Source organism: Diabrotica virgifera, chromosome 7, assembly GCF_917563875.1.
Source record: "Diabrotica virgifera virgifera chromosome 7, PGI_DIABVI_V3a".
Classification (NCBI taxonomy): domain Eukaryota; kingdom Metazoa; phylum Arthropoda; class Insecta; order Coleoptera; family Chrysomelidae; genus Diabrotica; species Diabrotica virgifera.
This window is the reverse complement of record NC_065449.1, coordinates 194,370,131-194,384,954: the sequence shown is the minus strand read 5'-3', so window position 1 is coordinate 194,384,954 and position 14,824 is coordinate 194,370,131. Positions and strand designations below refer to the sequence as shown.

General features: G+C 33.3%; 1 protein-coding gene across 1 annotated transcript in view; it reads left to right on the top strand.

Annotated features, from left to right (window-relative positions):
• LOC114329602 (synaptotagmin-15-like) overlaps positions 1-13,135 on the top strand; it is a 465,421-nt gene extending 452,286 nt beyond the window's left edge. Inside the window, exon 7 of the mRNA XM_050657061.1 lies at positions 12,845-13,135. Coding sequence (XP_050513018.1) covers positions 12,845-12,972 — 128 coding nt within the window. The 3' untranslated portion in view covers positions 12,973-13,135. The remainder of the gene's footprint in view (positions 1-12,844) is intronic.
• Positions 13,136-14,824: the final 1,689 nt, after the last annotated feature.

The following is a 14,824-nucleotide window of genomic DNA, read 5'->3' as shown; positions in this document are numbered from 1 at the left end:
TTTTGTTTACAAACAGTCATATTAATTTCTAGTTAAACTCCCTCTGTGGCTCAGTAGTAAGAGCGCCTACTTTTGGATCGAAAGGTCCGAATGGTCGTGAGTTTGAATTTCACCAGGGTAGAGAATTTTTCGTTTATTATAAATTAATAAATGAAAATAGTTTCTATCCTTGGGGGATCGGTACCCACCGGAGGGACCGCAGACGTTCGGATACAATTAGCGTCTCTGCAAAGACAATGACATCGACTTTCCAAAGTAACAAGACACTTACTCAACACACACACTACACATAAAGTCTACTTTACACTACATGATTTATCACGTGATTTATCATATGATTTTGCCCATGACGAGCCGCATGACAATGCTTATGATAAAACACAATGCTTATGGCAAAATCATATGACAAATCACACAGTGTAAACATGTAAATTTTACTCCATGACCAAATCATATGACAAATCACATGATAAATCATGTAATGTAAAGTCGAATTAACACTAGCTACCTAATTGGTAAAATCCACTGTACCATCACCATGCCAATGCCCATTAGTTGTCGAGGCATTAGCTAAATAAAAAAAATTTCTAGTTAGTCAGCTGTTATTTTTATTATAAAAAGTCATAAATTATATACAAATATATTAATAAAGTTTTATAGTATATTTTAGTTTTTGATGTAGATTTTAGTAAGCTAAACTTACAGTAGATTTTCTAAATAAAATGTGGCAACGCTGTGTTAGTGGCAGTTGGCAGTTTTGTTTTGTGCATTTGATAAACTTCACAAACTGAAATGGCGGGTAATATGGATTTTTCAAAAAAGAAAACAAGATATTGCAGCTGTTGTATTGATTCATGTAAAAATATTGAATATAACAGTACTGGATGCAGTTATTATATTCGGAAACATTGCGTACATGTCCTGTATCAACTAAATCCTTTCCTTTTTTGGTGTTGCTGATTGAAATTGGATATCATGGGAAATAAGACTGAATCCAGTATAATGTTTAATATCCATTTTGATAGAATTCAAACAAATTACAATTCATACAAATTGCAAATTTTAATAATCAAAGCAGTAAGCACACAAAAATAAACAGAGGTAACCTTTAAAATGTTAAATAATTCATATAAACTTATTCTTTTTCTCAATGGTCTCTTGCGTAAGCAGTCATCCAGTCTCACGAACTTATATATTAAATATTAAAATTATAATGAATAAAATAAAAAAACATAATTAATTTTACTATTAATTCTGTGTATTCGTTTAGTAATCAGGTAACAATAATATTTCAGTTCATAATTTGTGTCTTTCTAGATAAGTATCTATTTTTCTCGTTTTGTATATTTCACATACATAAATTTTATCAGAAAAGTATAAGTTTCAAACCGCGAGATAGCGCTACCGTCGAAACTCACAGCCAATACTGTGGTCTAACTGACAGTTGCTGTTTCACAAACACATCATATTTAGTTATGGTTAGTTGACCATAAGTTTTGTTTTATTTTTCTATTGTTGGTAGGAAAGTAGGGACAAATATCACCAGAAATAACTTTTTTATGGAGAATTATCAGCATAAATTATGAACATTGATCGGTACAGATGAGTTTTGACTGATTTTTATTAGGATAAATTCAATAAATTCTTTAGTACTATTTGTTGTAGTCTTTTTCTCATGAGCATCTTTCAGTACGTGACAGTTTTTCGATTTCTTCCCAACGCATTAAATTGTATGTGACAGAAAAAAAGGCACGTCTGTGATTACAGACATTTATAACATTTATTCTAGTTGTCGATAGATGGCGCTATAATCGAAAAAAAAAATATTTACGAATTATATAATATTATATCTACGAATATAATCTGTACAATTTATAAGACTATACAAATCGAAGAAAATACCATTTTATAAATGCAATAAACACAATTGATTTGTTTTTATGCCAAATTGCAAATTAAATGTGACAACTGTCAGATTGAACTAAAATATCATGTTAGAATAAGGGCCGGTTGTTCGAACGCTAATCAAAAATAATAATTATCCAATATTTAATTACTGTCACCAACTGTCAATGTCAACTTTGTTTGGGTTGCTGAAAACATAATTATGGATTACAATTATAAAATTAGTTAATTAATTATGTTAATAATTGTTATGTTAATTGGTTAACTAATCTCATAATTATAATCAATTATGTTTTTATCAACCCAATCAAAGTTGACGTTGACATTTGGTGACAGTAATTAAATATTTGATAGTGATCATTGTTCGAACGTCATCGGCTCTGTAACGTCATCTGTCACTATTACGTCACCTCTTATGACTAGTTGAAAAGACTACGCCCGTTTATTTCCTCCCTCTAAATTTCACTATTATAGGTATGGTACAACCGTTCAAAAGATACGAGGTGGGGAACGAAATTTTGACTAGCACTGTATAACTATAATTAAAACGGATGAAAGGAAGAAAGTGGTGTTTTGGGTTATAGAAGGATTAGAATGAAAGGGTAAGGACAATAAATAAAACTTACATACGATCGGTTATGATATACGGAACTGAATAAAGAATAAAGTTAAAAATAAAGAGTAACAACGAATATTTGTCGCGGTAATGATAATGCTTAAATTGATGAGTGGAGTAACAAAAAAGAATAAAATTAACAATGACTATATTAGTGGGAATCTAGAGGTGGTACAACTCATGCCAAAATCAGAAAGAATGGTATTGATAATTGATATTGTTAAGACCCAAGATACAAACTTAAGAAGAAATCTAATTATGAAAGATGATCATGCATAGGAATAAAAGCAAATGACTATATTAGTGGGAATCTAGAGGTGGTACAACTCATGCCAAAATCAGAAAGAATGGTATTGATAATTGATATTGTTAAGACCCAAGATACAAACTTAAGAAGAAATCTAATTATGAAAGATGATCATGCATAGGAATAAAAGCAAATGTGTTCAAATTTAAAACTTAACGGAAAAATACCACACGAAAAATACCTATGTGGGAATTTAAGCAAGGTGACTGTATTAACTATATCAATAAAACTTCAGCCAGTTCACCTAAACCAAAACCATTTCAACCCTATGATTGTGACAGAAATGCTCCACTCGGATAAAAAACCTAGTTGACTTGACAAAAGTTTGTCAAATATAACCCGAAAATGATCTGTCACTAAATCTGCTGAAAACCATTAGTTATAGTAGCCTCGGTGAGTGTGATTTAGAGCTTTAGAAATTTAATAAATTAGACCATCAATAATAGCTGTAGTCAATATATAAACTTGTTCATTTACTTTCCTTTGCTTTTGTATATAGTGTATAACATTGAAAATGCAACATTTATTAAACATGTGTAGTAAATCAAGCAATCAGCTTTAACGCTTTCAATCACTTTGCTTGGAAAATGTATTATTGAAATTCTCTTAAGTGAATATTCTCAAGTCATGCTACTTATATTTTAATCAGAATGTTCTAGAGAAATTAAGTTACAAAATACTATTTAAGCTTAAAAATAAGACCTTAATAGACCAGAAAGATACCTAATTTTTAAACGCTTTTCTTTAGTTCAATCGTTTGGTTTGACTGCTTTTTCATTTTGACATTAATTTGACTGCTTTTTCTTCAATACAAATAAATAAAAATTTGCAGACATATGCATTCGCTGGAACAATACATGAATAGTCAATAATTTTTTTTTATTTTATTAATTGGTTTATTATTAATAAAAAATATTAACGATTTTAATGGAAAATGCTTAGATTCTCTTGTTTTTAAAATGTAGAAACTTGAAACTTTTATATATTATTATATTATAGTTAATTATATGAACTATACATATTTTCACTTTTTACGTTAATTGTTTACGTTATGCTTCATAAATAAAAAATAAAGTTTCAATTTTTTTGCCGATTCCGACTACTTTTCATGTTTGTACATCATATTTATAAACATATTAAGCGGCGATGATTTTGAACGCTCATATTATTTTTGTTTATATAAACACCGGCCCTTAGCGTACGTTCAGAGTGGACGAGCAAAAAGCAAAGAGCAAAGAGCAAAGAGCAAAAAGCAGAGAGCAAAAAGTGCACGTTCAGAGTGGAGCGAAGAAAGAGTACGAGCAAAGAGCAAAGAAGTGCTAAACCAGAGTGGGAGCTGGTAGTTACGCGTGATTAGAATTTAGTTCTTTCCCACTGAAAGTTATTTTCTTTTTTTTTTTCGAAAACTTCTCATTGAAAACGTGGTACTTCCTAACTCGCGGAAAATGTTAGAGAATTCATCGTAAAGGCAGGTATACATATGCGCTCTGCTCGGGGTGCGAGCCGCTCGCGCGCAGCATGTTCGTCAGAGTAGTACGTGTTTTCAAGTGGCGCACAAACGGCACGCACACGGCGCACCACAATCTAACTTCTGTCGGTTTTTCAACAAAAACTTTGATGGTTCGCAATACGTATTTGGACGAGTTTGCGAGCGGTTTGTTGGTTTTGGCGCGCCTGAGTTGAAAATATCAAAAAACACATTCATAAATTAAAAATTTAACTTTGTTTCTGGTGAAGCAACACAGTTGGAAAAAGCAGATATAATATTATAATTGTCACCGGAAAGCGAAAAAGGTAACGCACAACTTGAAAGAACCTATAGATTTCTAGCTTCGTTTCTGGTGAAGCAACGCAGTTGGAATATAGTCCTGTCGCCAGGGGGGGGTACAACGGCCTCGTTAATTCAGATGGACTTACCCAAGTTTTTGTTATGTATTTTGACCCGTAGAACACGAATTTTTTGGGTAACAGTTGATCCGGATGTCGATAAGATTGTTATAGACCAAGAACTTGAGGAATCAAATAACAGCGATTTTTGGCAAAACAAAACAATATTTTGTATTTTTTGGGTCATTTTAAGCAAAAAATATTTCTACAAGTTTTTTAGTAGGATGCACAGTTTTCGAGATAAATGCGGTTGAACTTTCAAAAAATCGAAAAACTGCAATTTTTAAACCCGAATAACTTTTGATTAAAAAATAAAATAGCAATTCTGCTTAGCGCCTTTGAAAGTTCAAGTCAAATTATCTCGGTTTTGATTATTTGCATTGCTAAAAATTTATTGTGTTATTGTTAACAAAGCTACAAACAACTAGTGCGTGAGTGATGTTTCTATGATTTCTCATTTAAAATCGAACGAGTAGGTAGAATAGGTACTAGTGCAATCAAGACTATTTCTACGTTACATGCGTTAAAACGCATGTAAAAGCACGGGAAACCCTACGTGTTTATAGCTTTGTTAAACAATAAAAAAATAAATTTTTACCAATGCAAATAATCAAAACCGATATAATTTGACTTAAACTTTCAAATGCGGTAAGCAGACTTGCTATTTTATTTTTTAATCAAAAGTTATTCGAGTTCAAAAATTGCAATTTTTCGATTTTTTTAAAGTTCAACCGCGTTTATCTCGAAAACTGTGCATCCTACGAAAAAACTTGTAGAAATATTTTTTACTTAAAATGGCCCAAAAAATACAAAATATTGTTTTGTTTTGCCAAAAATCGCTGTTATTTGATTCCTCAAGTTCTTGGTCTATAACAACCTTATCGACATCCGGATCAACTGTTACCCAAAAAATTCGTGTTCTACGGGTCAAAATACATAAAAAAAACTTGAGTAAGTCCATCTGAATTAACGAGGCCGTTGTACCCCCCCTGGCGACAGGACTAATAAACAGATATATTATAATTGTGTCACCGGAAAGCGAAAAAGGTAACTCACAACTTGGAAAAGCCTATAGTTTTCTAACTTTGCTCCTTGTGAAGCAACTGAGTTGGAACAAGCAGATATATTATAATTGTGTCACCGGTAAGCGAGAAGGTAACGCACAACTTGGAAGAACCTATAGTTTTCAGGGACTACCTATTTCGCTTCCCGGTGACACACTTATAGTATATCTGCTTGTTCCAACTCCGTTGCTTCACCAGAAGCGAAGTTAGAAAACTATAGGTTCTTCCAAGTTGTGCGTTACCTTTTTCGCTTTCCGGTGGCACTATTATAATATATCTGCTTGTTCCAACTCCATTGCTTCACCAGAAACGAAGTTAGATAACTATAGGCTCTTCCAAGTTGTGCGTTACCTTTTTTGCTTTCCGGTGGCACAATTATAATATATCTACTTGTTCCAACTCCGTTGCTTCACCGGAAACGAAGTTAGAAAACTATAGGCTCTTCCAAGTTGTGCATTACCTTTTTCGCTTTCCGGTGACCCAATTATAATATATCTACTTGTTCCAACTACGTTGCTTCACCAGAAACGAAGTTAGAAAACTATAGGTTTTTCCAAGTTGTGCGTTACCTTTTTCGATTTCCGGTGACACAATTATAATATTTCTTTTTGTTCCAACTCCGTTGCTTCACCAGAAACGAAGTTAGAAAACTATAGGCTCTTCAAAGTTGTGCGTTACCTTTTTCGCTTTCCGGTGGCACAATTATAATATATCTGCTTGTCTCAACTCCGTTGCTTCACCAGAAACTAAGTTAGAAGTAAACTTGATTTCAAACTCGAATTGTGGCTTATGCCCAAATAAAATAGTAAATGTTATTTTGTATTTCTCACGCCGCGCCGGTAAGAAGACAACAATGAAATGACCTTTTTTACATTGGTCCGCATGTATATTTTTTATTTCAGCTTCGAGATGGATGACGTCACTAGTATGTAAATGCCAAAAAATTATAATTTAAAAATAAAAATCGACCTGTTTCCGGATTTTTAATCCGGTTTATCCGTTTAAAATCGTCGATTTACGAAATAATGAATTTATTCCATTTGGTTTGCCACACTGTAGAACTAATAATAATTATTAAGTTACATAATATTTATTTAATTATAAAATTGCATAAAGTTATAAATTTAAAAAGTCATCGTCGTCCTTTGAATAGGGAATCTTTCGATCTCATAACAGGTTTCTTTGAATCATATAGTCGGTTCGCTAAACTCAGACGTAACTGGCTAGATATTTTAGTCGATAATTTTTTTGTTCTAACTATTTAGTGATTATTAACTATTTAGTAATTATTTTTTGCCAATTTTACTAAAATTGGCAAAATTACAGACTAAAATTTCTAGAAAGTTGCGTCTGAGTTTAGCGAACAGACTTATAACAGACAAGGCGAAAACGGCGGGTTCGTTGGGAAAAATATTCCCATGAGATTTTTTTACATAATCACATTCGTGAGACACCCCAGAATAAAGTTCAAGAAGTCGCCCACGCAAAAAGTGGGCCAAATTTTTTTTAACAATTTTTTTAATCAAATTGCAAGAATCAATATTTTTGGCCCGGACAATTTTTTTTGGGTTTTTTGGACCATTTTGGACACAAAAGGTCTATTATATTTTTTCTTTAAAGTTGATCGTTTTCGAGTTATAAGCAATTTAAAATTTGAAAAACGCGAAAATGGCCATTTTTAAGGCTTAATAACTCGGTTAAAAGTTAATATTATAAAAGTCAGAAAGTGACTAAATCAATGTTTAAAGCCGCCGCGACTTGATCATCCTGAATAAATATGTGTCATTAATTTATTACTTAGCTGTTGTTTTTAATTAATAACAATGAGTGGTTAGATCGTATTGACTCGACTGTAAATGTGAGTGCGAGTAAGATGCACAAGTGGACTGCCGCAATGGCATCTCTCTCGCACTCAACTATAACACGTGCATGGCGCTCATTAATATTACTTCAAAATAACAGCTTCGTAATAAAATATTAACAAAAATTTCTTCAGGATCTTGTAGGGAAGGCTTTAAACTTTGATTTAGTCACTTTCTGACTTTCATAATATTAACTTTTAACCGAGTTATTAAGCCTTGAAAATGGCCATTTTCGCGTTTTTCAAATTTTAAATTGCTCATTTTTCGGAAAAATACCAAAATAGTCCATTTAATGAGACCGATCTCTTCTTGAAAAAATTTCTGATTCGGTTTTTTTATGGATTCCTATACAAGTACAGTTTCATACAATATTGTATCTACGATAAATAAATAAAAAAAACTGTAACTCTTCGTCACTGCAATTCATTTCTATTCTACAATTTTTAGAACTTTGAAATTTATAAATTTTAATTTCCTTCAAACCACAAAACTGTCAAAATTTTTGTTGTAATTTATTGCTCATTATGTCATCACCATGACAACGCGAAAGTTAAGGTTATTTGACTATATGAAAGTGTGTCAAAAACAGTGCTAAAAAGTAAATCCCATTTAAAATACATTGTTACTTCACGCACTATAATGATAGTTTTCACAAACTAAAACCTTATACATAATAATATATGACATAGAGTAGATAAAATTGTTTAAACAATTTCTGCCCAAAAATTCCGCCCGGTGCTCTTCAGATTTGTTTAAAGGGGACATTTTTGAATAGGAATTGACAAAGAAACCGAATCAAAAATTTTTTCAGACGGGAGCGGTCTCACCACATGGACCAAAGAGTGCGAGCAGAGAAATCGAACTTGTTTGGTTTCGCCGCTTTGCTCTTTGCTAGCACTCTGTGTACCTCCGTTTCCCAGTAGTAGTTTGATTTCTCCGCTTTGCTCTTTGCTCTTTGCCCTTTGCTCGTCTACTCTGAACGTACAGTTATCCGTGTCAAATTTCAATACGATACGAAAAATTAACTTCAACCAAAACTCGAATTCAAAAAATTCGTGTTTTTAACGTAGTCTCAGAAAAACCCCGGGTAGAGACGTTTCGTGCTACAATTAACATTAAAATTCGTAATTCGCGAGAAATTAACAGGGTCTACAACGTGCAATAGTAAAGCATTAGAAGAGATGGAAAGACTGCTAAAACTGTAATAGGTGTAAATAATGATTTTGATTTAAGAAATATATGAAGAGATTACAGAAAATGTACAATGTAGGTACATATGTATAAAATGTTGAAATAAATGCAAAGAATGTGTCGATCATATACATCCTTTTTTTAAACATGACGATATATTTTAATGTTTGAAAAGTGTAAGACTAAAAAGTAAAAAAAAATATGAAAAAAAATTTAAGAAACGCTTTTCTTTAGTTACGAGCGACTAAAATTAAAAATATAAAAAAGTCAACTAAAAAGCAAAAAATAAAAAAAAAAACAAACTGGAAGGATTATTCGAAAAAAACTATAAGACAGATTAAATATACAAATACTTCATCATCATCATCCTCTTGGTGCTACAGCCCTTAGAGGGCCTTGACCTTCTCAAGCTTTCTACGCCATTCTGTTCTGTCCCTTGCTTGCATTTTCCAGTTGCGGACTCCGATCTTCTCGGCATCTTGTGTTACACATGATTTTTTATCATGTTCGATTCAGGGGCCCGGGCTACATGTCCTGCCCACTGCAGGCGGTTTCGCTTAATTATAGTGATAATGTCTTTTCCACCAAACGTATGCTTGTAGATATTCTGCAGTTCAAAGTTATATCTACGCCTCCATAAGTTGCTTTATGGATATTCTTGTGATTAAAACATGTACTTCCCACAATTAAGTCTTTGGAAGCTGCCATACTAATAAGTCTTAAGCCATTGTCATTAGTAACGTCGTGAAGGCTGTGTTTACCAATATAATCTTGGTAGCATATCTCCTTTCCTATCTGGGCGTTCATGTCTCCAATGATTATTATAATGTCGTTTTTGGCACAGATATCATATGTTCTTTCAAGGTCTTCGTAGAATAAATCTTTAATTTCTTCGTCTTTCTCCTCGGTTGGCGCGTGCACGTTGATCAGGCATATGTTGAAAAATTTTCCTTTTATTCGAAGAATGCATAACCGATCATTTATGGCTTTAAAACCAATAATATTTTTTTTTATTTTCTTTGATACTAAAAACGCAGTTTCGAACTCATGTCGGTTCGGGTTGCAGCTGTATCAATAGATATCATGTTCTTTTTTCTGCATAATGCCGGTTCCTGTCCATCTCATTTCTTGAATAGCTGCAATGTCTATTCTATATTTTAGCAGTTGATCTTGGAGCAGCTTCAGTCCCGCTGTCCTATACAGCGTTCTAACATTCCAAGTACTAATCTTTAAATCATTGTCCTTAGTTCGGTGCCTGGGTCGTCGTCTTGAATTCAGTCCGGCTTTTCTATCTCGAGATTTCGTAACAATAGGTTTTTACCGGATGAGGGAGTTAGCCTCATACCCAATCTCCTTTTCGGAGGACCATTTCTCCCTTCCTCGTCAGCCCTGACCCCACCTTCTACTGGGGTTGGTTACCCAGTCTCCAGTAGGGTTGCTCAGGTTTACCGGGGTTCACCCGTGTGATCCGGATCACACTTCTCGGAGGTGAGGATAGGAATTGAGTAGGAGAGGCTAGAGGTGTTATCTGGAAGCAACACCTTATGATGCGCATCACTACCCCATTTAAATCCCAATATACAAATACCATGTCCAATAAATTATTGAACCTGATATTACTTACTTCTGCTGTATTAATTCTGGTATTATCCTGTCTGAAAAATAAGTACCATAATTGCTTAAAATATGATATAAGAGACTGTTTCTCTATTACCATTGTGAATGTAGTCCCAAGAATTTATATTTTTATCAAAAGATACCAATGAACTATTTGCTTATATGAATTAGCTTCCATATGAAATAATACACAGTCATAACTAGTCAGATAAGTGGTTTCTACAAGCTCTTATCCAAAGAGTTGGTCAAGCCAAATTATATTTCTGGCCATTTACATAATCACGAAACTTTTCTTTAATAAAAAATGTTTGGCTCTATCCCTGCTCAAACTATAATCGCAGCCCTCTATGCCTTAGTGTCAAAGGACAGATGAGATGAGGTAGATTAGATTTCAAACTAAAGTTGTTTTTTTTTTGTCCCACTCTTCACCCAAGAGTAATATTGATAAACTCTCAACAACTAGAGAGTAATGAGAGATGAATATATCGAGAATATAGGTAACGGTTAAGAAGAAGAGTCTTTATCTGTAAAAGTTATATTCTCTTCCACTGTTAAAGTGCAAATGGAATCTTCTTTGGTCTCATTCCTTGAGTCCGTGTAAGGACGTCGTGACACTATAATTTTTCTTAGCTTGCTATCTTGATTAGCTGCGATCCTGTGTCAGATGGACAGCTTCATGTAAGAATTTCCCCCCCAAAGTTTTCATTTGCCCTGACTGTCGTGTTGGAGATAGTCTTATTGGCCTTCGGCTTTCTACCTTTTCATCTCCTACTAAGAGTTCCTCGGTCCCCATTCTTGTGAACGAAATAATTTAGGTATAAACTAAAAGAAAAGAAAATATGGTTCAGATTTGATTACAGTACAGAGCCTCTACTATGTGCTTATAGTATTTCGGAATAACCGTTTCCTCATCGGAGCACCTGGGTAGAGGCACTGAACTGAAATCAAATCCTTTCATCCTTTCCAGGTAATTATCAAAATAATTACCAAAGATGCTACTAACACCATCTATGAATCAAAAGTCTAATAAGTTAGGAAATAAAATTCGAAATTATTTATCCTCTGAGCTTTTTAAGTTGGAAAAATAAAGTAAAACAGAGTGGCGAAATACTCGACAAGGGAAATCTAAATTGCATTTCACGACCTGTCATTCACCATGAAAATAATTTTAGCAAACTATTTCCTTTAATATGTATAAAGTATAAACTAAAGTATAAACTAAAGCATACTAAAGCGCATAAAGTATAAACTAAAAGAAAAGAAAAGATGGTTCAGATTTGATTACAGCACAGAGCCTCTACTATGTCATCATCATCATCATTTGGCTCTACAACTCTATGTGAGTCTTGGCCGCGTTTACCATTTCCCTCCATTGTTGTCGGTCCTGAGCAGCTATTTCCCATTGCTGTACTCCCATTTTGCGTAGATCACTGGCTACTGCGTCCTTCCATGTCTTTCTTGGGCAACCAACTGACCTTCTGCCATCGGGCCTTTCCCAGAATGTGGCGTTCAGAATTCTTATCGTGTGCTACTTTGATTCATAGATGGTGCTAGTAGCATCTTTGGTAGTTATTTTGATAATTACCCCGAAAGGATGAAAGGATTTGATTGCAGTTCAGTGCCTCTACCCAGGTGCTCCGATGAGGAAACAGTTATTCCGAAATACTATAAGCACATAGTAGAGGCTCTGTACTGTAATCAAATCTGAACCATCTTTTCTTTTCCTTTAGTTTATACTTTATTCACCTTTGGTGGATATTAAAGGAAATAGTTCGCTAAAATTATTATCATGGTGAATGACAGGACGTGAAATGCAATTTAGATTTCCCTTGTCGAGTATTTCGCCACTCTGTTATGCTTTATTTTTCCAACTTAAAAAGTTCAGAGGATAAATAATTTCGAAATTTATTTCCTGACTTATTAGACTTTTAATTTAGGTATGCTTGGTTTACTTCTTTTAATATACTGTCTTTCTGCCTGTCATATAAAGCTCTTATAGACTTGGAAAAATTTGTTCTGTGCTCTGTTGAGAACACGCGTAGAATTTTTTTGTAGACCCACATTTTGAAGGCTTCGATCTTACTTCTCTCTGCTATTCTCTTGCCAATTTTCTACAAATAAATTTTGCAGTTTTTTGCCGTCCAACTCTATTGTTATTTTTACTATACGTACAGTGACCAATAAAATCAAATCAGTACCAACTGCTAATCATCAATTAAACTTTTTCCAACCGATCGGACCAATTTTTTATCAACATTTGCTAATAAGTATTATTTGCTATAAGTATTATTTGTCGAAATTGCATCAGATTTGTTGAATTTTATATAAAGTGTTATACTTTCAATGTCACGCAGTATATAAGGATGTTGTTTTAATATTAGTTCTTATTTTTCAGACAAACTTATTGGAAAATGTGTATTGGGTTCCTACATGTTTGCCAGAGGAAAGGCGCTTATCCAATGGAACACTGCGTTTGCCAATCCCATGGAGCAATGTCAACAGTGGCAGCCTTTATCTGAATAGTTTCTCAAGCCTTTAGATTTATTCCAAATTTTAGGGTTTTTCCCTAAAATAAACAAATTATTTTATTTCTAACATTTAGAACCCAAGAGGAAGACATGGTACCATTTTTATAATAAGTACTATTATGTTTTAGAATAATTTTAGACATTATTTTACTTTTCTGCCTATATTTTAAAAATATTTAATTATAAACCATTCTTGATTTGATATTATTAACCTGTACATTTAGTTCCTTTTAATGTATGGGTTTATTTTGATATTTTTCATTTAGTTTTCTGTTATTAATTTGGATTTAAACTTATACAGTCCAACATAGACATATACATACTTTAAAATCCGTGAACAAAATTTCATGTTTTCAAAAAACTTAAATCAGAGTATTCCAACCCTTTCAACTGTGACGAAATCATGAAAGCTCTTAATGAACTGAAAGCATGAAAAGTACTTGGCTGTGATGGTATTCACGTTAAGTTTCTAAAGTACAATGGCAGATTTACTAGGAAATGCCTTGCAAGGTTCGTCTTAGACATTGTTTAGATGGGAAATGTTTCCCACCAATGCAAAAAGCCAAAAAACGATTTTAACATCATGGAAAGCTAACGATATACCAAGAAATTGCCACCCAATTGTAATTATTATTATTAAAAATATTATTACTTCATTATATACCTACGAAACAAGTCCTTACACTGACTTACTATGTACACACAAGCTTTTAAAAATAACTAAAAATATTTGATTGATTCGACAGTTACTTGATGGAAGTTCATTTTATCTAACAATAAAACACTGAAAACGTTTGTTTTCTATACTTCCACAAAATTTATTATATCTAGTTATATACTAGTTATATAACTACTAACTAGTATAACTAGTTTATTATCCCTAGTTATAATAAATTTTGTGGAAATATAGAAAATAAACATTTTTAGTGTTTTATTGTTAACTAAAAATATCTATCGTTTTCATTGGTTTTTCAACAGCGTACGAAGCCGTGTAATACAAGGGAAAATATTAGGATATGGAGAAAGATCGCTGATACCATGAATGCTATGCTATGGAACAGATGTTCACAAGTCATCATAGGTGATAAGACTAGTACCCAAATGAAACTGAACAATAGCCTTCCGTAAGGATCTGTGCTACCTCCTCTACCTACTCTTTCTTCTTCATCTTAAAGTGCCCTCTCCTCAATGGATGTAGGCTACTACAATTGCAACCTATTTTATGTCTTCAGCTACTCCTCTTAATAGGTGTTCAAAGTTTAGCCCTGTCCACTGTCGGATGTTCCTTAGCCACGATAGTCTTTTCTTTCCTAGTCCTTTTTTCCCTCGATCTTTCCTTTCATTATTAGTTAAGCATATTGATGTATGATGTTTTTCTAACTTTCATTGTGTTGATCGTTCTATGCAGCAATTCTTCATTTGAATATTCGATGTCCATGAGACCTTGAGGATTATCCGGTAGATCCACATTTCATTTGTACATCTAACATGCCAAAACTACATCAAAGCCATTTGGAATTGCAGACGATTGGACGATTGTTACGAACCATAAAGACTTGGACACTACTGTACAAATTTTAACAAACGATCTTTTTACAACCGGTTGATATAACATGGAGATTGTATCCCAATGTAATTCAAAACGAAAGTATCGTGCTTTTATTAAAACAGCACACTGGGCAACTACCAATAATTAGAAATCCACTTTGAAGACAGACTTCTCAGCCAAACCACCAAACTCCCAAAATACCTATGTATGAAGCTATTTATGTGTGGCATTTATGTAATTTATTATTCGAAATGGGAAATAAGCCACAATTTAACTTATAAAATAATTTTATTGACGT